This window comes from Camelus ferus, chromosome 1 (assembly GCF_009834535.1).
Source record: "Camelus ferus isolate YT-003-E chromosome 1, BCGSAC_Cfer_1.0, whole genome shotgun sequence".
In the NCBI taxonomy this organism is placed as follows: domain Eukaryota; kingdom Metazoa; phylum Chordata; class Mammalia; order Artiodactyla; family Camelidae; genus Camelus; species Camelus ferus.
Window position 1 is genome coordinate 116879411 of NC_045696.1, and position 24431 is coordinate 116903841.

Consider the following 24431-nt stretch of genomic DNA (forward strand, 5'->3'; position numbering starts at 1 on the left):
AAACTTTAATGTTATTTATTAATAATATTTAATATTCTTATTAAATTTCTAGCTCTCAAAAAGAGAAAAATATGATTGGATATAACAGAGTATCTCTAAATAAGCTTTCAAAACTCATATCCTGACCTAAAAATATCTTTCCCCAGGATTCTCATAAAGGAGACACTAGGATATATAAATTTTTCTAAATCGGAAAGTATAAAGGGGTTATGTTACTTCCACTCTTAAATTTTGTTAAAATTAAATGTCTAAATATTAATGGGTACTTGGGGGCCAGGCTTCCTTATGGTGAGTAAGTATTTTTTTGTTTTTTGTTTTTTGTTTTCTAAACTACAGAAATCAAGCACAGCCACATGACAAAACTGTCCCAGTGCAGGAGCTTACATTTCATTACAGCTAAATGAATCAATAGCTAAAAAAAGCTATGACACTTTTGAAGTTCACTGTGCTTCTCTGTCTTCTTTCTGTATTTATTATCTCACTCCTTGGTGAGTCTTCACATAATTGATGAGTGTGTCCCCAAATACATGCATTTAAATATTAGTTTCCTTACTCAGCCATACTTAATGCTTGTGTGGCGATATATAGATATATATATAGATATAGATATATATATATATATATATATATATACACACACACACACACACATATATATATTTAAATTAACTTCCAAATAAGTCATTTATTTTTATTTAGATTTAAAGAATACCCATGCATTGATTATATGTTTTAATGTGTATGTTAAAATAGTAATACTTTTCTTTAAAAAGTCTTTTAGGTATCATCTAAAAATCACTTTGTGTACTTTCAGCAACATTCATGACTTCTACTACTTCTGGGGAAACATGAGAAAACTCTACTTTGACATACATATTCACATTAAAGCTTATGTTTAAATGTGAAGCTAATAACCTCTAATTTTAAAATGAAGATTGTATTTCTTTGCTAAATGAAAAAAATGAAAAGGGAAACTTGGAGTATGTCAGCTACTAAAATCAAGCCATGCCTATTCAGCTGGAGTGATGAATGCCTTTCTTGCTTTACTAGGCTAATGTCGAATTTTACCTACAAATTTCAGCCACTGGTAACAGATCAAAAGTATCTAAGGTAATAAACTGACTGAATCCCCCCTATTTAAATAATTATTTTCTTAGCATCATTCTAGCTGTCTTTAGGGAGGGTCTTAAGTACAACAACAGGTGTGTCCTGTGCTCATTTTTTCCAGTATGGTGGGTAACAAATTCTAACTCTTTAACTTGCACTTTCCTGATTACTGATTAGGTTGAGTCTCTTGATATATTTGTGGCCAATTCATGTTTCATCTCCTTTGACCTATTATGTCTATTGCAATTTGTTTATATTGAGTTGTTTGTATTTTGTTATTAATTTGGAAGTGTTCCTTATATATTCTTGATGCTAAATGATAGTCAATATTTTTGTGTTTCAAAAATCTTTTACAGACTTGCAGGATGGACCCACAGCTGGTCTGTCAGCTTACGACAGAGCTTGCGTTGTACTCCAATCATACATCTCTGCTTTCCAGAGATGTCTGACTAACTGGCCCTTGTTTTTGTCTGGCCATTGTCAATTCATTACTTTAGTGTTGTGCTAGCCTAGGAGAGCCATGAGTGGTAACAAAGGACTGTGTTCAAACTGAGTGTGATTTACTCCACTGCTGAGTCACACCGTATATTGCATTACATGAAAGATGAGACTTGTATTTCCTTAGACAAGATAGTCCTCAACACACATCCAGACTGGCTTACATACAGAAGCACTCCTGTCTCATGTACCTAGGATTGGCTTCGAGAGGCACAGTTGAGCTCCCAGAATATCTGATGTATTGATCAATAACTTTTTCTTTTAACCTGCAATTGAACCCACTGGGGTGACTGTTTTGCAGCTTTCATGGGGGTTTCTGTAATCCTCTGTCACTGGAAAATAATGCCAGTGCTCTGCTGAGTATCTTGAGTGATCTAACGTCCTTCTCTATCTTTCAGATGGATGACCCTTGTTTCGCTTACCCAGGTGTTTTCTGTGTCTGGTCGCTCCCTCTTATGATGCTCCCACCGACATCTGTCAATTCGGTGATCATTCATCTTCTTGCTTGTATTACACTATCTTTTAATGAATAAGAGTTCTGAGTTTAATGAAGTCAAATATAAGTTAAATTTCAAATATCATGTTTAAGAAAACCTTCATTACTCCAAACTCAGTAAGATATTTAATTATATTTCTGTCTTTAAAAAAAAGTGGGGGAGGGTATAGCTCAGTGGTAGGGTTCATGCTTGGCATGCATGAGGTCCTAAGTTCAATACCCAGTACCTCCATTTAAAAATAAATAAACCTAATTACCTTCCCTCTCCAAAAAAATAAATTAATTGTACAAAAATGAATGTTCTAAAATTGTTTTAAGTAGGTGTTTCTCTTTGAATTGATTTGTGACTATATTGTGAGGTGGGGGTCCAAATACACTTTTATTTAAACATGGATGTGTAATATTCCCAGCATCATTTGATTAAATAGTTCACCCTTTCTACATTGGCGTACGGTACAAGCTCTGTCATACATCAGGTTCTTGCATGTGTATGTATATGATTACCGGCCCTCCATTCTGGTCCACTGGTACACTTTACAAATTGATTTGTTTGTCTTCCACACCCTACTTATTACTATAAGTTTACTATAAACACTGATAGGTGGTAGCACAGGTTTTCCTATTTAGTTTATCTTGATCGGGATTGTCAGCTATTTTTGCAATTTTTTCAAAAACTTCACATAAATTTTAAAAACACCTTGGTCGACTCCACAAAAGAACAAATAACCAAAATCAAAATGAAAAAGGAAAGCAAAAAAAAAAAAACAAAAACTTGTTGAGATTCAGGATTTTCATTGGAATTTCACTGGATTTATATATCAATTATGGCTTAATTGATATTTTTGTGATAGTAAAACTTTATATCCATTAATCTATGAGTATTTTATGGCACGCCACTTATTTAGATATTCTTTAACATCTTTCAGGAAGGGCAGAATTTTCTTCCTAAAGTTCATGCATCTTTTTGACAGGAACCTTTTGTTTGCATTTATATAGAGAATTTTTTAAAAGTTGCATTTATTTATAATTTGTTGCTCATGTACAGAAATGCAATTGACTTTGGATATTTTTCTTGAAATTGTCAATTTTGGTAAAGTCAAAATATGGGCTTTCTATGTAGGCAATTATATCATTTGAAAATCATGACAATTTTGTTACTTTCACTCCAATCTTTATAACTTTTATTTTTCTCTTTTTAGGGCACTGGCAAGGACTGCTAGTGTATTGCAAAATAGAATGGGCAAAAACGGGTTTATTTATCTTGATCCTGATTTTTAGAGGAAATACTTTGAGTATTTCAATTGGCTATTATATTGCTTATGGTTTTTTGGGGGACATGGGGGAACACAACCATAATTGAAATATTTGTATTTTACCACAAGTTCTATAGAAACATGTTTAATGTGAACTGCTGTGGAATTCCTGAATTATTGAGATGATCATATTAACCTTTAACCAGTGAATATGGCAGATTTGAAACTTCATCTAACATTGAACCTTTCTTTGCTGTGATAGTCTTTGCTGTGATGGATTCAGCTTGTTTATATTTTTTGTTTAGAATTTTTGTTTTGATAGTTATAGTGAGATTAGCTTGTCATTTTCTTTTCCTACACTTCTCAAGTTGTCCTTGTCTGGTTTTAATGTCAAGATTATATAATTTGTCTATCCTCTGAAAGAATTCATTTGTGATTGGGTTTACAAAATGTGTGGGAATACTCATCCACAAAATCATTTGGGCTTAATATTTGGGGAGAATTTTTTAATCTTATTCAATATGTTTAATAATTATAATTCAAATTGTATTTCTCTTCCTGAGTCAATTAAAAAAATTAACAAAGGTTTCATTTCACCTAATTTTCCAAAATCATTGGCATAAGGTTTTTCTTTTATTTTCTCCTGAATCTCTCCTGCCACTCTTGTCATATCCCCTTTCTTATTACTAATACTGAAGTTTCCAACAGTAAAGTTTTGGTGAGTGAATGATCTATGTTTTGTCTGAAGTTTCTGTATCTTATCCCTATTTTTTTCAAGAGTTCAAGTGGATAAAACAGTCTAGTTGGCACTGATTCTTATCGATATTTTGAATATGGATTATTCCAGTCTCTCTGGCTTTTATTGTTGTCTTTGAGAGCAGAGCTGTCAGTCACAGTGGCTTCCACTTGCAGATAAAGTCATTTCCTTTAGCCTGATTTTAAGATCTTCTCTTTGTATCTAAAGTTCTTTAGTTTCACAACATTTCCAGGTCTTGGTTTCTTTACGTGTATCCTGTTCAGGTATGTTGGGCTTCCTAAATCTGAGTATTGAGTTTTATGAATTCTGAAAAATCCTCTTCAGTTTATTCTCCACTGTTCTAGTCTCTCTTTCTAAAATTCTAGATATTTTGGATTGTTTTGTTCTAAGCACTATTTCTCTTGAACTTTTTTTTTTCATATGTGTCTGTAATACATTGTGTGGATTTATTTTTATTTTCTAATTCATAAATTCTCTCTTATTCTGTGACCTGTCTGTTGTTTATCCTGTTCATCGAGTCTTTCTTTTTAATGATCCTCTTTCTCATTGATATAAGTTCTCTTTGGTTCTTTTTCAAATCTGCCTAGTAAATTTTGATGGTCTTTGTCCCTCCATCATTTTTTTAACCCCTTTTAAATTTTCTTTAAATAAATTAAGCAGACATATTCTTATCTAATAATTCCGATATCTACAGTCCTTGAAGATTCAATTTTGTAATTTCCTTTTCTCTGATGACTCTTACTCGTGGTAGCTTACTACACAGTGCTCATGATTTTTATCACAAGCTCATGTTCCTTGAAACTTTATCTCTGAGAATCCTTTTAGAACTGCAATTAAATGTGCCCAACAAGAAAGATTTTGCGTTTTATTTTCCCTTTGTGTCTGGGGACCTCACTGACTAGAATCACTTTAAGTAAAATTTTCAGCTAGGATTACCCAATATCCAACAGCTACTGTGAATTCAGACTCCACACCTAAATGAGTGAAGGTTCTGATTAGGAATTCTTGCACAAATCTTTCCTCCTTTTTCCCGCTTTCCCCAGAATCAAGGTTTAAATAAGCACGTCTTCTTTGGGACCTCTCAGCCCCTACTCCAGGAGACTTCATAAACGTCTTCCTCTGTCCCAGATTTATGCTGATGACATCAGTCTGATCTCCTGCTCTGCTGAGGACCTAGGCTTTGTCGTTCTTCCTTCACCAACTCCAACATACCCCTCTTACTCATACTTTCTTTTTGTTCTTCGAATCTAATTCTTTCCCTTACTTTACCACCAGCACAGCCATGTTGTAATTTTAAAAAAACTGTATGCAGCAATTTTAGATATTCTGTATTAGGATGTCATCTCTGCACCTCTAGTCCATTATATGCTTCTTAATTTTATAATTAATTTCCTTGTAACTATGGATTCTTGAGAACTCAACAACAAACCACAATGGGTGTCTTACTTGCATTTAAAAAATACAGGAAAGACCATTTTGTAATCAGTGCTTTAACCCTACAAGAGAAGGTTGAGGTCTCCAATTTTCTACTTGTTACAAAAATGATAACGCTTTCCTCAGCGGTACGTGTGGGAAATACCTGGCATGCTCGCGACTATTACCTGCTCTTATATTCAGCGTGACCTTAGAATAGTTCAATTATTGATTTTAGTGCCCCTCCCCTTTGAGACAAGATGCCACCTCAAAAGGCTTTCCAACATAAAATTCTAGGAAGCTATTATCAGTCACGTGACATTAGGTCATGTAGAAACTCTTATTTGCCATCCTTGTGTAGATGCTCAGATCCATTTGATTTTTTCCCTGTCTGCTATTATTTATTGCCCTCACAAATTTAATAGTGTATCTTTTGATTCCAGCAATGATGTGTGATTGCACAAGGGTGATAGTCACTATGGAGGGACACCACCATACACTAGCAACAGACGTGCATTCCTTTAACGTAGGTAATGGAGAAAACTCCTATCTACAGATCAAGAAATGGCTACACAGAGTGAAGGGCCAGCCAGCAGCACTCATGATGTGTTGTTCCATTATTATTATGTTCCACATTAAAAATTAAAATATTCAAAATACATAAAAATCATCTTAGACTGACTTAATGTCTGATCAGTGGCTTAATGTCTGTTTTTAAGGAGAATTTTCAATATATATTTTCAACAAATGACTACAATTATCTTAAAAAATGTGACCAAACTGAGATTCTTAGAAACTGGAGGACAAACAGAAGAGTCAACAAGAACAAAAAATTATTCAGCAGCAGAGATTCTATTTGATGTGAAAGGACCACTCAATACCAGCAGTAAGGACACATTTTGAGAGGGAGCCAACTTTGATAAACACACGTCAAACGGTCTCTGACTTAAACTAAGCAATATACTCATCAGATTGTGCACCTGAGAATGCAGCTTTAATAATTATGATATGATTATTATGAAAAAGCAAGAATGATGTGCTATTTTCTATCGCTGAAGAGCCATATTTCCTAAATTGGATGTCATTTATGCATTCATTTAATCATCCACCCATCCATCAAATATTTATTAAGTACTTACTAAGTGGTAGACACTCACTCTATATGTACTGTGGATAGGATCTTAAACAAGACAGGCAAAGCCTGTTTCCTGATGAAGCTTACATTTTATTGGAGTGGAGAAGAATTACAATATAAACTAACTTTTGAAAATGGTGTTTCATTTAGCCATACAGGCTATGCAGACAGTGAACCAGGGGATGTGACAGAGTGGCTGGAGATGGGCCCTTCAGACTGGATGGTCAGGAGGACCTTTCTGAGGCACGTGTATAATGTGAAGTTTCTCAGACTCAGATGTGCCTATAAACCATCTTGATAGAATGCAGATTCTGAGTCAGAGGGCTGATGTTGGGCCTGAGATTCTGCATTTTTAATGAGCTCCCAGGTGATGCTAATGTGTCAGGTTCTCAGACTACACTTTGGGTGGTGAGGACTTTGAATAAGAAATGAGAGTGGTTAAAACTCCTGGGCATATATCCGGAAAAGATGAGAACTCTAATTCAAAAAGACATATGCACCCACAAAGTTCATAGCAGCACTATTTACAATAGCCAAGACATGGGAGCAACCTAAATGTCTATCGACAGATGAGTGGATAAAGAAGATGTGATATACATGTATGTGTGTGTGTATATATGTATATATATACACATACACACAATGGAATACTACTCAGCCATAAAAAAGTATGAAATAATGCCATTTGCAGCAACATGGATGGACCTAGAGATTATCATACTAAGTGAAGAAAGTCAGACAGAGAAAGGCAAACACCATACGATATCACATATGTGGAATCTAAAAAATTAATACAAATGAACATATTTACAAAACAGAAAGAGACTCAGACATAGAAAACAAATTTATGGTTACCAAAGGGAAAGGAGGGGAGGAATAAATTAGGAGTTCAGGATTAGCAGCTAAAACTACTATATATAAAATAGATAAATAACAAGGACCTACTGTAGAGCACAGGGAACTATATTCAATATCTTGTAATAACCTATAATGGAAAAGAATCTGAAAAAGAACACATATATATATAATTGAATCACTTTGCTGTACACCAGAAACTAACACAACATTGCAAATTAACTATATTTCAACTAAAAAAGAAATGAGAATGGTAAAAAGAATTGAGGCAGGAACTATCAGTTTCAATGACAATCACGTATAGGAGTTTGGGGAAGGAACTGAGACAAGTCCAGCCTTGTGTCCAACTCCTTTCTAACTTTCTCTCATTTGTTTCATAGGAAGTCCCAGGGTATGGAGGGAAGATTCCAGCTCTGAGACTGGACAGTCCTGGATTACCGTCCTGTCTCCACCTCTTCACAGCACTGCGGCTTTGGGCAATTCATGTACTCTCCCTAAATCTCATTCCTGCATATTGTAGGACCATTGGCTAACCTGTCTGGCTTATAGAAAATAATCAGTAAATGATAGACATTCTAGATTGGCTGGCCCAACCTCATTTCCAAGCCCTTTCTATTTGCCTATTTCTACTATACAGGTGTAAATGTTTACACAATAGACCAAAAGAACCTTGCTTGCCTAGCCTTTCATGCAGGTGGCAGAGTTATGGTCAATGACATGCCCACGGAAGTCCCTGGCAGGAGGCTGGGGGTGGGGCAGGAGGCAGGACACTACTCCTCATACAAAGGCACAGCCTGATAGGAAGAAGCCCTTGGCTGTCCGACCTTCATTCCTCTTTCTGTCTGCACAGCAGATTCGAGTCCTGGTGCAGCAGGCATCTTACGACCACCAGCTGACAAGTGTGAGGATGGCAAACAGCAGGATTAGGACAGGTGGGCAGAATGGCAAAAAGAGCCAGAGGGCCGCCCAGTCTTGCTGCATTGTTGTTCCAACCATGGGCTTCCCAGCTCCAGACTCTTAAAAATATGAGAAGAATAAGCCCTTACTATTTAAGCTCATGTTAGGTTTTTAGGTTCTTGTAGCTAAATGCATTTGATATCTAATTACTATTCATTACTATTGTTTTCTTCTGAAGCTGCTTAGTAACAGGAAAAGGCAGGTGCGGTCTAAAACTTTTGCCAGTGTACTTACTTATGCCAACCTGCCAAAAGCTAGACTCCCAAGAAACGTCACTGCACTGAGTCCTGACCTGTATTACCACCGAGGATAACGTGGAAAGCTTCACACATCAATCCCCACGTTCTCCAGGCAAATGTGAAGGGCCCACTTTCTAGAAATGGTCATTGGAATGTCCCAGGTCTGGGGCTGAATAACCCAGTGTCAACCATCACTTCAAGCCAAATCTGGGGCACCCTACAAGAAATAACCAGAAATGACTGCATGAGTCCCTGTGCCTGAAAACACAAGGCACGAATTGTTACACTCCGCTGCTTTGAATGGAAAACCAAATTAGCACAATGAACGAACTGCTGTGGGAAAGTTTGGAAAATTGAGACGCATGCCACTGGGTGCAGAGGACAGGAACATTTTTTATTTTATTATTTTATTAAAATTTTTTAAATAAAATTTGTTTTCCTATTTATCCATTATTTATTATTTTTTAAATGTTTTAATTTAATTTAATTTTTTTTTACAGGAACTTTTAAAACAAGCTCAGCACCGTCACAGAAGCAAAGGCCCTTCCATCACAGGAACCCATCAGCGAGTTTTACTCAGTGTCTATTATGTGCAGGGAGGCCCAGGAGGAAGGGAAAGGGAGGTGAAGCGGTCTGCCAACTTCAGGGCCTTCCCTGGTGTGGGAAAGACAATCAGAAGGGTTAAGCCAGCAGCGAGGCACCTCAGGGTCTAAGGGAAGGACCCTCACTCTGACCTAAGGTGGTTCAGACAAGTGGCTACAAAGATGTGGGATTTTCATGGTAAAAAGAGGTAACAAAGATGTTCCATGTGAGGGAAAATTGGAGGACCTAGGTATGGAGGAAAAACGAAAGTGTGACTTTTATTAGCTGAGCATGAACAGAACATCCTGGCTTGTCCAGAAACTTCCAGAAGGTGAGAAGGTGGAATAGGGGTTAGAAAGTGGATTGTGGAGAGCGTCATAAACTGATTCTTAAGTAACCAGAACTTCAGACCTACTTACTGTGAACTAAGAGCATTTCGGATTTCGATTTGGGGTTAAAAGAGGAAATGCCCTCTTGCTCCCCCCCACATGGCCTTTCCTCCGTGCGCGAATGCCCTGGTGTCTGCCTGCCTGGGACCAAACCACCTCCTCCTTATATAAGGATATCAGTTTGACTGGATTAAGTTCCACCCTAATAGCCTCATTTTACCTTAATCACCTCTTCAAAGACTCTATATACAAATGCTGTCACATTGTGAGGTCCGGGGGGTTAGGACTTCAACACGTGAATGTGGAAGGGACACAGCTCAGTCCATAACTGTCCCCAGATCAGAAACTTGGAATTCATCAAGTCCTCCTCTTCCCTCATCTCCTGTTGCCAAGGGCTACCTGTCCTAACTCTGAACTCTATCCCCACACCATCCAAACTCTTCAGAAAGACATAACAAAATCTTCAAGTTTTAAGCCACGCCTCCTATGCCTTTTATAATGTACTCCTGGACAAAGGTCAGCTCTTTGTTATCTCATCTCCAGCAGTCAACATCCCTTCCTGTCCGTTTACCAAACTCCACTCCTCCTTGACGATCTGCTTCAGCGTCATTTGCCCTGTGAAGCCCTCCTGGACACTGCTCTAATTCTTGCTGGCCTGACACTGTCTTTTTACCTTGTCTGGGAGGAATTTACCATTTCTGTCACTCTGCTGACACTGAACATACTACATAGCAAATACTGAATCTCTGTTCCTCAGAAGACCATGAGTTCTTTGGAGAGACAATAAAAAAACCTCCCAATAAAAAGAATGTATACTTTGGAGTTTGTATGAGCGTAAATCCTGGTTCTACCATTTTTCACTATGTCAACTTTGTCAAGTTACTCCAATTTATGAGTAAATCAAAATGGGAATAATTCCTATTTCATAGGGTTATAATGAAAAGCAAATGAAGTAATCCATCAGTCTGAAACAGAGACTCAATAAGCTAGCTATATTTATAAAACATATGGAATTTAACAATGACCACAACTCTCCTCTATTGAGTGTATTCCGTGTGCTTTGTGATTTGCATATATTATTTCTTATAAACCTAAGATAAGTGTAGACATGTATGATTACCCCACTTTATAGGTGAAGGAACTTAGTCTCTGGGAGGGTAAACAGTGTGCCTAAGGCCTAACAGCCCGCGTGTGCGGAACCAGGATTCAAGCTGAGGTTCCGATGATCCAAACCATACTATCTCCATTTTGAAATCTACAGACAATAATTCAATCCTGAAGGCAGACTGGCAGCTCAATAAATATTTTTTGAATTGTTTAACTCATTATTAACCCACTTTTACATTATACTGAAGTTTCAAATAAAACCCAAAACAGTGTAGATATTAATGATAAGTTTTTTTTTTAAACAGAAGTACAGTTTATATCTCTCAAACGAAGTCCATCATATGAGCCTTGGTAGGCAATTAATCTAATTCACATGAGCCCTATTTCTAGAGCTTAGATGAGCTTCAGGGATACATTTGCAAGGAAATGCTGTATCAGGTCACATCAGGCCACATGCTCACCCACAGTTTTCTAGTGCTAAGATACAATACTGCTCCAATTACATAGTGACATTTTAAGAGTTTTCCAGCACATCTTGACGTTCTAAAAATACCATACACTAAGGTGTGCCTTTCCTGAAAGACATGCTATTAATTGGTGAATTTTAAAGTATTTTACCCTATTAAGAGCTGGTAAAAAAAGAGAAATATATATCTAAGTATTTTTCGTGATCACGACCATTTTATAACTACACTGGCTTACAATGAGTTACTCTGCCTCTATTAAAATACTTCATTACTTTTGTGGGACATTCATAACTTAGCAACAGAAAAAGAATATTCTTGAGTGTTCAGTATATATTAGAAGTAATACTTAATTTTATAGGAAATAATCATTTGAGGAACAGAGTCATAAAGCTGTATGAAGATTTAGGGACTTGCTATCAAATACTTCAACATTTCTAAAATGTACTCTATACAATTCACGTTAAAAGTGGTTTTTGATGTTTCTTTCTTTAAACCCTACAAGAGATAGTCTCTGTATTTTATGTCTTCTCTAAACAAAATTGGACTATGATTAAGCATAGTTTCATACATTTATTTAAATAGAAGTGTAAAACCCACTTTTTTATGATGAAACTTTGGATGAGAATAATTGTTACTGGTTCCACAGAGTGTTTAAACACGTACCTCCACCCCTCAAGTGACAGGTGCAACCTCTCCTGGGAAAGCAGCTCTGCTAGTGGAACACACCTGGCCTCCCTACGGCTCCTTTACTCAGTTCTTCCCAGGGCAAGAGGAGGAATTGATATGATGGAGTTCGGTGGGAGATGTTGGCAGGTAGGGGTGGCCCTTCCTCTTTCTTGGGAGCAGGTGCCTTTAGGGGGCACCTATTCTGCTCTGGTCCTCCAAGCTTTAAGTTATACCGTGGGAAGCTCTGTCTCTGCCCCAGTATTAGCAGCTGAGAGGCCACGCTGCCAACATCTGGGCTCACTAGGAGGAAGTCCATTGGCCACAGGTACATGCCACGCTCTCTGTTACCGGTTTTATCAGAAATAAAGGTGACACGTTGACCTCCCATCCGCCTTAATCTTACTACTTTCTCAGTTGGTTCAGGACTTGGGTGGGGAAAAGTATTTGTATCGAGCTCTTTCAAGCCCCAAATGAATAAGTGTATTTTACTCCTTTTATCCGCTGCAGTTTTCCAAGAGGGGGAGCCCCCCCATCTACAGACACAAGGAGCATAAGACAATGGTGATGACCGAAATTATATGAAACCATTAGCTATGGTCTTCATGTTCAGTGCAGGGCAGGGTGCTTAAACTGCCCCCTTGGAAGCAAAAAAAAAAAAAAAAAAAAAAAAAGCCATAATTTCTTTCTAAAGATAGCTTTATATACCTATCTATGCACATAAGTGAGCATACATAATATATACACACATATATCTAATACCTAAATAATAATGTTATTCAAATATCCTTACTGCAGCATAATAAGAAATATACTTGGTCTTTGTCCCCTGTTCCCAGCACACAACTCTATAACCCTTGGAATCTCCGGGAAGGTGAGGGTCTTTCATATGCTAATGAATGTTTTGGTGACGGGGGGGGGGGGGAGGGGGAGGCGGGTGCCCTAGATGGTTCCAGCTTGGGAGCTCATTGCCAGAAAGACCGAGGCAAGATTAGAGGGTTGGTACTTTTAGCTCCCCCCATGCTGACCTTCTTGGGAGGAGAGTGGGGCTAAAGAATGAGCTGATCTCCAGTGGCCAGTGATACAATCAATCACGCCTACACAACGAAGCCACCATAAGAACTCCCACGGAACAAAGGACTGGGAAAGTTGATGTACACGGATTGGTGCCAGGAGGGTGGCGCACCCAGAGAGCCCAAGGCAGCCCCTTACCCCTCTTCCCTCTGCTGCCCTATGCATCTCTTCCGCCTGGCTATTTCCCAGTTATATCCTTTTTAATAACGTAAGTAAAGTGTTTCTTATAACTGTGGAGACTGATGCCATCTCTGGATAGTGTCAAAACTGAATTAAATTACAAGACACCCAGTTGGGGTCGGGAGAGTCATAGAAATGCTTGTTAGTTTGGAAAAAAAAAATCTGCATTTGGTATTAGAAGTGTTCCGAGTCAGTACAGTTCATACTTAACCTTTTGTTTTCCTATAAAACCACAGAGGAAAGTAAAAACAGAAACCAAAACTGTGCACACTGATCTCCACACTTTCTCTTCTCTCACTGGACATGACACTTGCTCTAATATCCAAGTAACTATCGTTGTCAGACTGCTAGCCCCTGCCCCTTGTGTATGTAGAATATGCCACAGTATTTAGTCATGCAAATACATGAGAAAACGGGGAGGCATTTGCAAACAGTTCAAATGACAGACGTTGGAGGTGGGGGCATCAAATCATGATGGTTCTCCACCTGTGTTGTCATTTCAAGAGGCATAATATATTTGAAACGCACATAGATTTTTAAAAAGACATGGCTGTTGAAAGGTCAAATAGCTGGTTCACATAAAGAATTTATCAGATAGGAATCCCCACAATAACAGTTGCTTTTTTTCTGGTCACTAAAATATCTAATCCAATGTCTGTTTCAATGTAATCATGTAGCGTTTTTTTCAGTGTTCATTTTTGTCTGCTTACATGAATGCAGGGAACTTCCTAATCAGCTATAAACAGAAGATATAAAGTGAGCAATATAAAATCTTAGGATCCTTTAGAGATCATTGAAAAGCTTGTTTGTGTCTTAAAACAAATGATTACACTGCTACTTAAGACAAGACACAGATACACATTTGCAGTGATCCACTCTAACAAGCACCAGGGTTCTGAATTTTGTATCTAACGTTAAACCTTGCACTTTGCAGTTTTGAGCTACAGCACTTGAGGGGAAACGGAGAGCTGTATTTTTAATCATACCATTTTAACTTCACTTATTGCTATCAATTTATTTTTTTCCCCAATAAAACAAGGTGATGTGTCTCTTTATATGAGAAACTGTTTTCCTATCTTCATCACATTTGGATAGGAATACAGACTTCTGGTTCCCGTCAAATGAGTCTTTATTACAAAGAGAGGAATGCAAATTTGTGAGAGTCTGTGATTTTGGAATAGGCACCAAATCCAGACTGCTAACAGTTATGAATATTTATCAGTTGCTGTTATTAAGAAGATATTTTTTCCCTCCTGGAGTTTTTGAGTAAACAATTTCAAAATGTTACTCCATCTGTCAATGTTTTCTGAAAACAGTACAAACCTTCTTTTTTATCTTCTGGAGTAATCTTCACTTTCGTATCTGTTATATCTTTGAAGGAGGCCAGAAAAAGAACCACATCTCCTTTCTCATTCTTTATGGGGACAATATCCAACAGGCACCAAAATGGAGACCCTGCAATGATAATAAAAGTACAAATCAACCACGGCCTCGTGTTTTTTCTATGAGAATCAAATCATTAGCGGTACAGTTAATAAAGTCCTCACTGTTTTCTTCTATCCCACAACTCCCTCCCAAAATCTTAAAAATGTCAGTTTTTAGATTCCTTAAATGTCTAACCCAAATGCATATCTCTTCGTTCCCAAGTGAAGTGCTTTCTCTGAAAATAAGGCAGTATTTTAAACAAAAACACTTGTCTGTGCTGAGATATTTCTGCTGACGTTGCTCAAATTGTCTTTTTTCTTTGAATGTATTGATGTGGAAGCATTCCACTTTATGAAATTTTGCCCCATCCCACCCCCAGCACACACTGGTTCCTAAATAAAGACCTTTGTTTGCTATGAGTTTGCTAGACGTTTATTTAGTCAATTTAAAGATCAATGCTTTGTGCACAAGAATGGCTAAAATGAAAAAAGATGGAAAATAACCAAGTTTGGGGAAGGATGGACAGCTACTTGAACTCCCCTACACTGCTGACTGGTTGCAAATTAGCGCATGGAATTTAAACACTGTTTGGCAGTATTAAGATCTATTCTCACAATGTAACATGGTACATACAGCAAGGTGAATGAGTAATACACAATAATTGACAATCGAATGGATGAATATAACATAATGGTGAGCAAAAATAGCCAGACACAGAGGAGCAGGTCCATTTAAATTAAATACAAAAACAGGCAAAAATAATCTAGGATGTTAATCAGTTAATGGTTACCTCGGGGAGACTGTGATTAAAAGAGGACACAGATCGGGGAGTTCTGAGAGGTTGGTCCAGTTTCATTTTATGACCTTTCTGTTCAGGTTTTGAAAACACATCAAACTCTACACTTATGCTCTGTGTATCTTTCAGTATATATGTTTTATTTCAAGAACATATTTTTAAAAGTGATAATCAAGTTCAATTCTGTTTTTTGAGCAAAAGAACCATGAGAGATATCATTGGTAGACCCAAGTTCAAACCTAAGGTTTCTATTTTGAAATGTTTTTATATATTTTAAAATACATATTTTTAAAATATATTAAACCTCCTGTACTAGATTTCCTATCAGAAAGCATTCCTGAGCAGAATCACTTGAAAATGATGCAAAAGTTATTGTCTAAGAACTAGATTGTTAATCTATTCACACATAACTTTTCCTTCACTTTTCTTTTGATGGGGAAAAAAAACTTTAATAATGCGAATTTCCATCTTGTTTGGGAGTTGATTTCAAAGCTGGGTATAAAACAAAGATAAGAGAGAATCAGAAATCTCTGATATTTTAACTTGTTTTGTATATACTTTATTAGACCCCACAATTTCCAACACAGCTGATGAATCCATCCAGCCTCAGAATCTATCATTTTTTCTTCATTTGAACACCAGATGAAACAGTTGATTTGTATTTAGGGCCCATTTGACATAAAAATCATCTTTTATTATAGCTGCTACTGTACTTTTTGAAAAGTGTGGTTAAACACACATGCAATAAATGTGTGTGTGATGCGCTTCTACTTGTAAAGTGTGCACTGAGTGTCTGTCTGCTCCCTGACACACCCTGATTGTCTGGAGTCATGATTTCCTTCTCGCTCTTTTGACTCAGACCTCTGGTTTCTGTTCCTTCATCTTCCCCAGTATCTCTGCCACAGCAATCCCATCTCGATCCCGCATCACAGGCTCCAGAAGACCTAGGATCTCACCACGGCTCCCGCATTCACTGGCCACGTGACCCCGAGGAAATCCGCTCACCTCTCTGGAACTCAGTTCCCTCTACTGTAATAGTCTCACATTCTTCTGTCCAGGGGTAGCTTCAGTAGCCCAAGAACGTGACATAATAAGTCAACTCTATTGTCTGTGACTAATGAGGAAACCTCATAAATGAGCCGTGTCCCTGGCCCAGCACTGTTCTGATCATCCCAGGGTGGCTTTGACTTCCAGTTTTTTCTACAGCCACCATTTCAAGTTGGGGGCCATTTTCACTAACGCTGTAGCCCTGGAATAAACAAAAACGCACTGGGCCGAGCTGTCAGTCAGATCCTAGAGATGGCAATAGCGGGGACTTGGAGACTAGCACGAGTCTAATATTTCGGTTCACGTTTTAAAGCATCTTTGTCAATTACCTTTCAGGAACGTCACCCAAATCAGAACAGAGGCCATTAATTGTCCTGAGAATCCATTTGACCTATGCACTCAGATAAGCATCATTGCTGTCCCCACAGAGCCTTTGCACAGGCGCACTGGTGCATTTTGAGAGCCAAAAGCATAAAATGAGGCAAAGGCCAAGGAAACAGCTGCCAGCAGGACAATACTCTCCCATCAGCTTTGACGCACAGGTGTCACTGCATTTTGTGTCCTGGAAAAGTGCAAAAATCACTCTGAACTTTGTCTTTTAAGTTACAGTGAGATGTGGTCTTTGACATAGTATAAATGCAGTAAAACTTCATTAATATGGGTCTCTCTAAATTCAAATTTTGTAAAGAGTTGGCATGAACTAGGTTAATGTCAACCTTCCATTGCTTACATGACAAAAAAAAAGTGTATTAGGGAAAGTATGTAAGAGACATGTAGCCTATTTTGTTCCTTCCTTTCCTCCTCCCTCCCTCCCTCCCTCTTTTCCTTTTTTCTTTCTTCTTTCAGCTGCTCCTTCATATTGATCCACACCAACTTCCTTCCAAATATGGCTTTGGCTTTGGGTACCTCTAAAGTTAGACAGCAAAGCATAAGCCACTCACTTCTTCCAGATAAAGAGGACAGATGCCAAAACCTACCAATCAGGTTCAAAGCAAGGCTCTTCACGCTTAATTTGCTCACTTATCCTTCCCTTCCCTGCTGTCTTCAATCCCTCCGCCCCGCCCTCAGACAAAATCTCCAACCTTGCATGACTGTAATAACTCAAAGCACTTCCCCCGGGGTCTGCCTCGTCCTCTCTCAGCCATCAGCACGATGATGATCACGCAGCATCTTTCAGTCCACAGCAAATCAGCCCTGGTACCATAAATCCATTTTAGCGTTAAGGAGGGAGGCTGAAAATCCCTCAGCCTCACAACCCAGACGTGGGAAGGATTCTCAAACGCAGGGTTAGAGGGCAGTAATCTTGTGTCAGTTTTGACTCCCTCTGTGTATAGCAGCAGTAATTAGCATGTGGGTTGAAATCTGCCAGGATTTAAGTTAGTAACACCTCTAATTTCCATGGATAAATACAATTCTTGGGGGGAGAAAACAGGGTTTATACCCTACATGGTAAAATGTATTTTTGGAATTGCAAAATAATTACACAGAGTTTAAATCTGGCGGAATATCCCAAGTCTCCGTTGTCGGTACTTTTTCTTGATTGGGAAACAAGGGTGTGAGAGAATTTGACCTGCTAATAGTTACAGCTGAAAGACACATACTTTCCGTAGGCCCCGCCCCCGCAAAGATTATATTTGGCAATAAGCAAAAACTAATGATAAGGTTTCCAGTGGTAGTTCACAGTTTAATAACTTAGTATGAGGAGGTACAGACAGAAAGAAGACGGAGTCGTGAATCGTCCCCTTCCCCGCCGGGATGAGACACACGTTGTATTTCTCAACATAACGCAGCAGCGGGAAGCGGGCCGGGGACCCTTTGCATGGCATGCTCCTGGTATCAAGCAGGGTTTTGATTGGATCTTAAAGGATAAATACTCATGACCTTTAGTTTTTGAACTGATGACTCCGATAGTGTAACATCCGGAGTGTTTTCAGCGTCTGGATCACATGACCTCAACACTTTCAGGTGCGCCTCATATGTCACAGTAAATCCGACGGGTCCTGTTCTCTATAACCGTTGTCTCGGTGCTACATACTCAATGGCGTGAGGACAGGTTGGGCAGTTTTTAGAAATTAGTCCAGGAGGTATAACATTGAGGGGGAGAGGGTGTGGGACAGGGGCTGCGGGTGTGTCAACAAGCCACCAGGGGGCTGCATGGTGGACCCTCGAGTCCGTAACACACAGAGTGGGGCAGTGAGGAGCGTCTCAGGTGAGTCTACACCGAGTGCCAGTGGCTCCTCCTCTTTATCACATCCTGGCCCCCAACCACCACTTACCCAGTCTTCAAAGATGTTCTCTCTGCCTTTAGTTTTCTTCCTGCTGCTTCCAATCATCCGTGAAAAGACAGGGTCCTGATTAAAAACCCCTAATGGCTTTTCACTTCTCACTTAGCACATAAGCAGAAGCAAAATTCCAGACTCTCTCAATATGGAAAGTCCACTTTCACAGAACCAAGGAGCAAAACAGGAATGGGGTGGGTAGGGTGAGGAGATGAACTAAATAAGGGTCCATGCTGAAAAGGTGGGGGAGTCCCTGGGGGGGGCACCCAGAGCTGCGTGGGAGACAAGGCCCCCAGCAGCCTCCCTCTCTCTTCCCGGTGTTTGTACTGTACCAAGCCACGAAAGCAATGATACTCTGGTGAAATATCAGGTAAAGGCTTCACCTGATCTTCAGGGAACACCTCTTCCAAGGACCATCCATCTACAGTGCAGCCTATGGGTGTTTCAGATCTTTGCTCAGTCCCCAGTGAATGTGCCTTGGGCAGACACCCCTCCTCCAGATGCCCCAGGAGCGTAATGAACCAAAGTACAGTGCACAGGGGCCCCGGGAACCTTGTGCAGGAGAGTGGGGCTGGTGGGAGGCGAACGGAACCGGCTGGAGGCCTCCCTGAGCTGGGCAGCAGCTAAGGACCCCTCTTATTTCAATGTTTAATGAAAAATCAGCATCCCACAAAGCAATGTGTTTTCAGTTTGTTTCTGCAGTAGAAGAAAAAGGCTGGCAGAAGACACACAACTGTTCACCGTGGTGACTTGGGGGATTCGAGTCTCCTTTACTTTCTTTCCTTTTCAGATGCTTGTTTTCAGTTTTGCTAGAATAAACACGAAGGAATATATAGCGGGTTCCAGCAAGTCTAGAGATGTGACGGCAACAATCAAGGGAGTTCAGGACTAGGTGGCAGGAGTGATGAGGTCACATTTCTGGGGAGATGACTTTGTACATATTCTTCACGTTTTAAGTTCTAACAGGTGTTCCATTTCCAACTTTGAGAAAGTTCCATGTTAAGTTAGGGTAACAAAAATAAAAGAGGGAAAGAGAAAAGAAGAAAAGAATGGAAAGGAGAGATATAAATCAACTGATGCTTACTGAACTGAAATGGGCCAAGGTTTTCTTCCCCTTCCTCTTTCTACTTTGTTCCAAGTTCCCTCTTTCCCTAATTAAAGTACTTTATTCCTCTCCCAGAATTATGCATAGGCATCTCTCAAAAACCTCTAACAATTAGGAACAAGACGAGCTTGGGAGCCTGAGATCCAAAGCATATCTCCAAGATGTGCTTTAGTCAATAGTTCCAACATCCTTGCTCAACAAATCATTGACTGGGTTTTTGACCAGTAGAGCTGTTACTTGATCTAAGAAAACCAAACTGCTTCTGATGAGAAACAGATCATTCTTACCTACAACGGAAAGAATTTTTCACATGCAGTTAGCCACAGATTCCTCCGGGATAGGTTTAGAGGAGGAGCCAGAACAAAACTGGTACAGACCAGTGAGAAACAGAGGAGTTCCTGACAGGACAGTGCACCCAGGACCTGGTGACAGCTGTCACTTGCTAAGAATCATAATGCCACATGTTTTATATGAATCGTGCCTAAACTTCTCATTGATCAACCTGACCAATATTTTACAAACGGAACTGTATTTTACAAGTGTGGAATCTGAGAGGTCTACTACTTTTTTCCGGGTCACACAGCTGCTGAGTGTCCAAGAGCGGAATTTAAACACAGGTCTGAGTCTGATTTCTAATTCTGCCTTACTGTAATGTTCTGGGCACACTAGTTTTAGAAACTCAGTTTCACTTCCGTTTAGTCTTTCTTTCTACCCATGCTGTAGGACACGACGATGCATATTCTTTTTAACATGTCATATCGTAAGAGAGAAAAGTTACCTAAAGCCTTTGGATAATCAACAAATTTCCTGCTCAACCCCAGAATAAGAGTAGTCTCTATTTGAAAGAAGATTCAGCTGCTTTAGTTTTAGGTGGGAATACCTCCTTCATTTAGGTAGACACAGCTCCAGTTCTTAAATTTGCTTCAGTCAGTATCCAATGAGACAATGGGACCTGAAAACCACCCCCAGTGATGCAGTCATTAAGGCCTCATTATGTGATGTTTGTAGTCGTGGTTACCTAAGTTGTTAATGTAGGTAGCACCATATTCTGACCTCACTCACAAAGCCTTTGCCCGACCCCTCGTCCCCGTCTGCTTCTGCCTCTTTCCTAGAAATGGTGGTGTCTGTAGCAATATTAGCTCTCGGTAGGACATGTAGCGACATCTCCTGCACGCATCTCTTCTAGGACGGGAAATAACAAAGAGAACTGAGCCCAGATCAGCTCTGAGCCACGGCTCTCTCTTTCAATGATGCTCTAGGGGAAAGAAGGCCAGCCGTGATGGGACAATGGTTAGTGAGCAGAAAAATGTCCGCTCCCACAGGCTTGGTGTCATGATTCCTACTTGTAAGCCACTTCTTTCTCAGAACAAGCCACTGAAACAAACTCCCTCCCTTGACACTTGACTTGAAGAAAAGCAATTTAAGGTTTCTCCAAACTTGCAGCTGTTCAGTGAAAAGGAACTTGGTTTAAATGAGATTTTGAGGATCATGTTAACCCTTCTCTAATTGCATAAGTTGGCGAAATTGATGGTCTTTGTAGGGCAATGGGAATAATTGTCAGCACCAGTGAGCGTAATGTCTACATAAACTCAGCGTGGTTAAGGGAGTATGGGACTCTGGAATTACTTAGTTTAGGACCCAAAAGAAAATATTTGGAGATTACATTGCAAGCAATTGGACATAAAGTTATTCACTCATACAACAAATATTTACTGAGTGCGTGCTATAGTTGGGCACTGTTTTGAGTGTTTGGATACACCAGTAAACAGAATAGGTCTTTGTCTTATGCCCTGAGAGAATGTCCATTCTACTTTCAAGAGAAAAACAATAAATTATAAATAACTGTGTAGTTTATTAGAAGGTTTTAAATGTTCCAGTAAAAAGAAAGGCAGAACAGGGTAAAGGGATATAGGATGTAGGAAAACGTGGTGTTGGACTGTAACATGACATTCTTAAGGAATGATTCAGGAAAGTGTTACTTAATATTGCTTTCAAATATTAATAAATGACATGTGTGTTGCTGCTGGTCCTCTAAGAAGCAAATGATGAGAGGAGCACAATGCAGGTCTGTGGTCAAGCAAAGGAGAGAGAGAAGGAAGAAAAATTAGATGATAGTGCTTCAGACTGCAGCGCATTTCTAAAGGAAGTTCGCTAAGGCCATCGAGGAATCATTTGGTCAAGTCAACCATCAGAGCAGCTCCGCGTCTCCTAGGAACAGACCTGTCTTAGCAGCCCTGCTTCAATCGCTCATTGGCTGGTAGCAGCTCATGGAAGTCTGGCCTGTGCCAACATAATGGTGTGTTTCAGAACACAGGAGCTGAGACCATCAGCCAATTACTCCTCTGCAATCAGAGATATGGATACACTTTCTCACGGTTGCCACAATTAGCGTAGTAGACGTCTCCTATTTTTGGCAGAACAGCATCCTTGCCGCTTCCTCTGGTCACTGCCCCTCCAAGTTCCACTGGTAATGAAGACTCCTCTTTGTGCATGCACAGCATTGATAGAATGATCAAATCTGGTGCTCTCCTGAGCCCTCACTGCAAGGATGGGCAACTCGTCCATGCTGGACCAATCCTTCTTCTCTTCTGGTGATTTAAATCTTGAACAAGATCAAAAATGAAGGAAGCAGAATTCATTCAACAATGACAGCCAGAAAAATCTTTCCAGTTATTCCTGTTACACAGACCTCATGGAACACCACTGCTTCTTGCCTTTTCCAAGGGCTGGTGGCTCATTACTTTTTTTTTTTGGTTTTGTAAGTTATAATATATGTCTTCAATAAATTAATATTTTTGCTTATCAGATGATCAGGATCGATTTATGTTGCTTACAAAGTACTCTACAAAAATGATATTTAGAAAAGGATTAGTCAAAATCCAGGGTTTAGATGACATTATATGTGGTTGAGCCCTGAGTTCTTCACTTATTTGCTGGGTATCCTCAGATACAATTTTCACATCTGTTTGTACCATGTCTGTTTACTGGATATATGCCCACTTCCCAGGGTTAAGAGTTTTGAAGATGTCAGTATATGTCAAAGTATTTTATACTTTTTGGCTAATTATATAAAGGTTTTTTACTTGAATGTGTAATGCTTTAATTCCTTTTTTTTAATAGTTAAAAAAATCAGGGCCAACTATGGTTCAGTATTAATATTTGTTAGAGCTAGGTGGATACAGAGTGGATATCTGTTATAAAAACCTCTGTATTCTGTGCATGTATGAAACATTTCATGATTTTTTTAAATCAAGGAAACACATATTACTTTGGAAAATGGAGAATTATTCAGCACTTCCTTGAACATCTAACCCAGTATTAAGTGGTAATATACAAAATCTTTTCAGATTGCTGGAGTTAGAAATGATCTTAGAGATGGTGAGATGGAACTTTTTATTGTAATAATGATGAAGATCCTGAGTTGAGTGGTTGAGTAAATCACACAAAACGATTCATGTTAGTTGTTGCAAGAGGTGGGATTAGACCTCAAGTCGTATGACTCTCAGTTTTGTGGCTTTGTGCTAAAACACAGTGAACGTTAAAAAAAAAAAAATCACCAAAGAAGTAATTATCACATGAGTGAATAATCTAGTTTTGACGTCTTAAAAGCAAAAATTGTACTTATATCTATTATTGATAAAATAAGCCAGGTCATGTTACAAATTCATCGTTGACCAAATCCTTTTTAAGCAATTAGGTGCAGAATTATAATCTGTGTTTAAAAGGTTGGGCAAGTAATAAGGTAAAAAGGATGGAAAATATGTCCTCTGGGGGAAAGCAGAAATTTTGAGATGAGTATTTGGAAACAAGGAAACAGGAATTGAGAAGAAATGGTTGAGGATCTCATGACAATTCTCCAGTGTATAAATAGATGATTGCAGTTTTAGGTGTCAATTTCACACTTTCCAAGAACATGCAGACAACAAACATACTGAGCGCCTCTTCCATTGTGTAAACTCAACGCTTAGTGAAGACTCATGAACGCTGTGCCAGATTGCCCTGAGTCACAACTTGGCAGCCATGTGAGGGAAAACAGGCGCTTCCTCGACTGACTGCTTCTCCCCTAAAATAGAGCAGAGACTTCACCAGAACTGGAGGCCACACCCCAGTGGCCGGGGAAGCACGGCTGGACCCACCAAGCACAGATCAGCTATCAGCACTGACAAGCCTGTCCCAAGACAGACATCATCGTGTGAAAAATAAATTTGTGCATACCATTTTCTTACTAGCATCCATATGATTAGAGGCATTTTTCTCCAACGACAAAAAAAAAAAAAAAGTACATTTTGAGCCTCTACCTGTAATGAACACCTGCAATTCAGAATTCTCCTAAACCAGGAGGGCTTCATTTTGATAGTCAACTGAACAGGTGTGCTGCCTTCATCTTCAGAGGTCAGCAGACCAGATGGGAAGTATTTTTGCCTTTGCAGTTCAAACAGTCTCTGTCTTAAATACTCAGCGCTGCTGCTGTAGTGCTAAAACAGCAGTAAACAACACAAACAGGTGAGCATGGCTGTTTTCCAATCAACCATCCTTTGTAAAACAGGCATTCTGCCGGATATGGTCCACAGTCCCTAATTTGCAAACCCTTATGTAGAAACCTACTG

General features: G+C 39.1%; 1 protein-coding gene across 1 annotated transcript in view; it reads right to left on the reverse strand.

The window, feature by feature from the left end:
- Positions 1–24431, reverse strand: part of KCNH8 (potassium voltage-gated channel subfamily H member 8) — a 353249-nt gene that overhangs the window by 196417 nt on the left and 132401 nt on the right. Inside the window, exon 3 of the mRNA XM_006192862.3 lies at positions 14496–14627. Coding sequence (XP_006192924.2) covers positions 14496–14627 — 132 coding nt within the window. The remainder of the gene's footprint in view (positions 1–14495; positions 14628–24431) is intronic.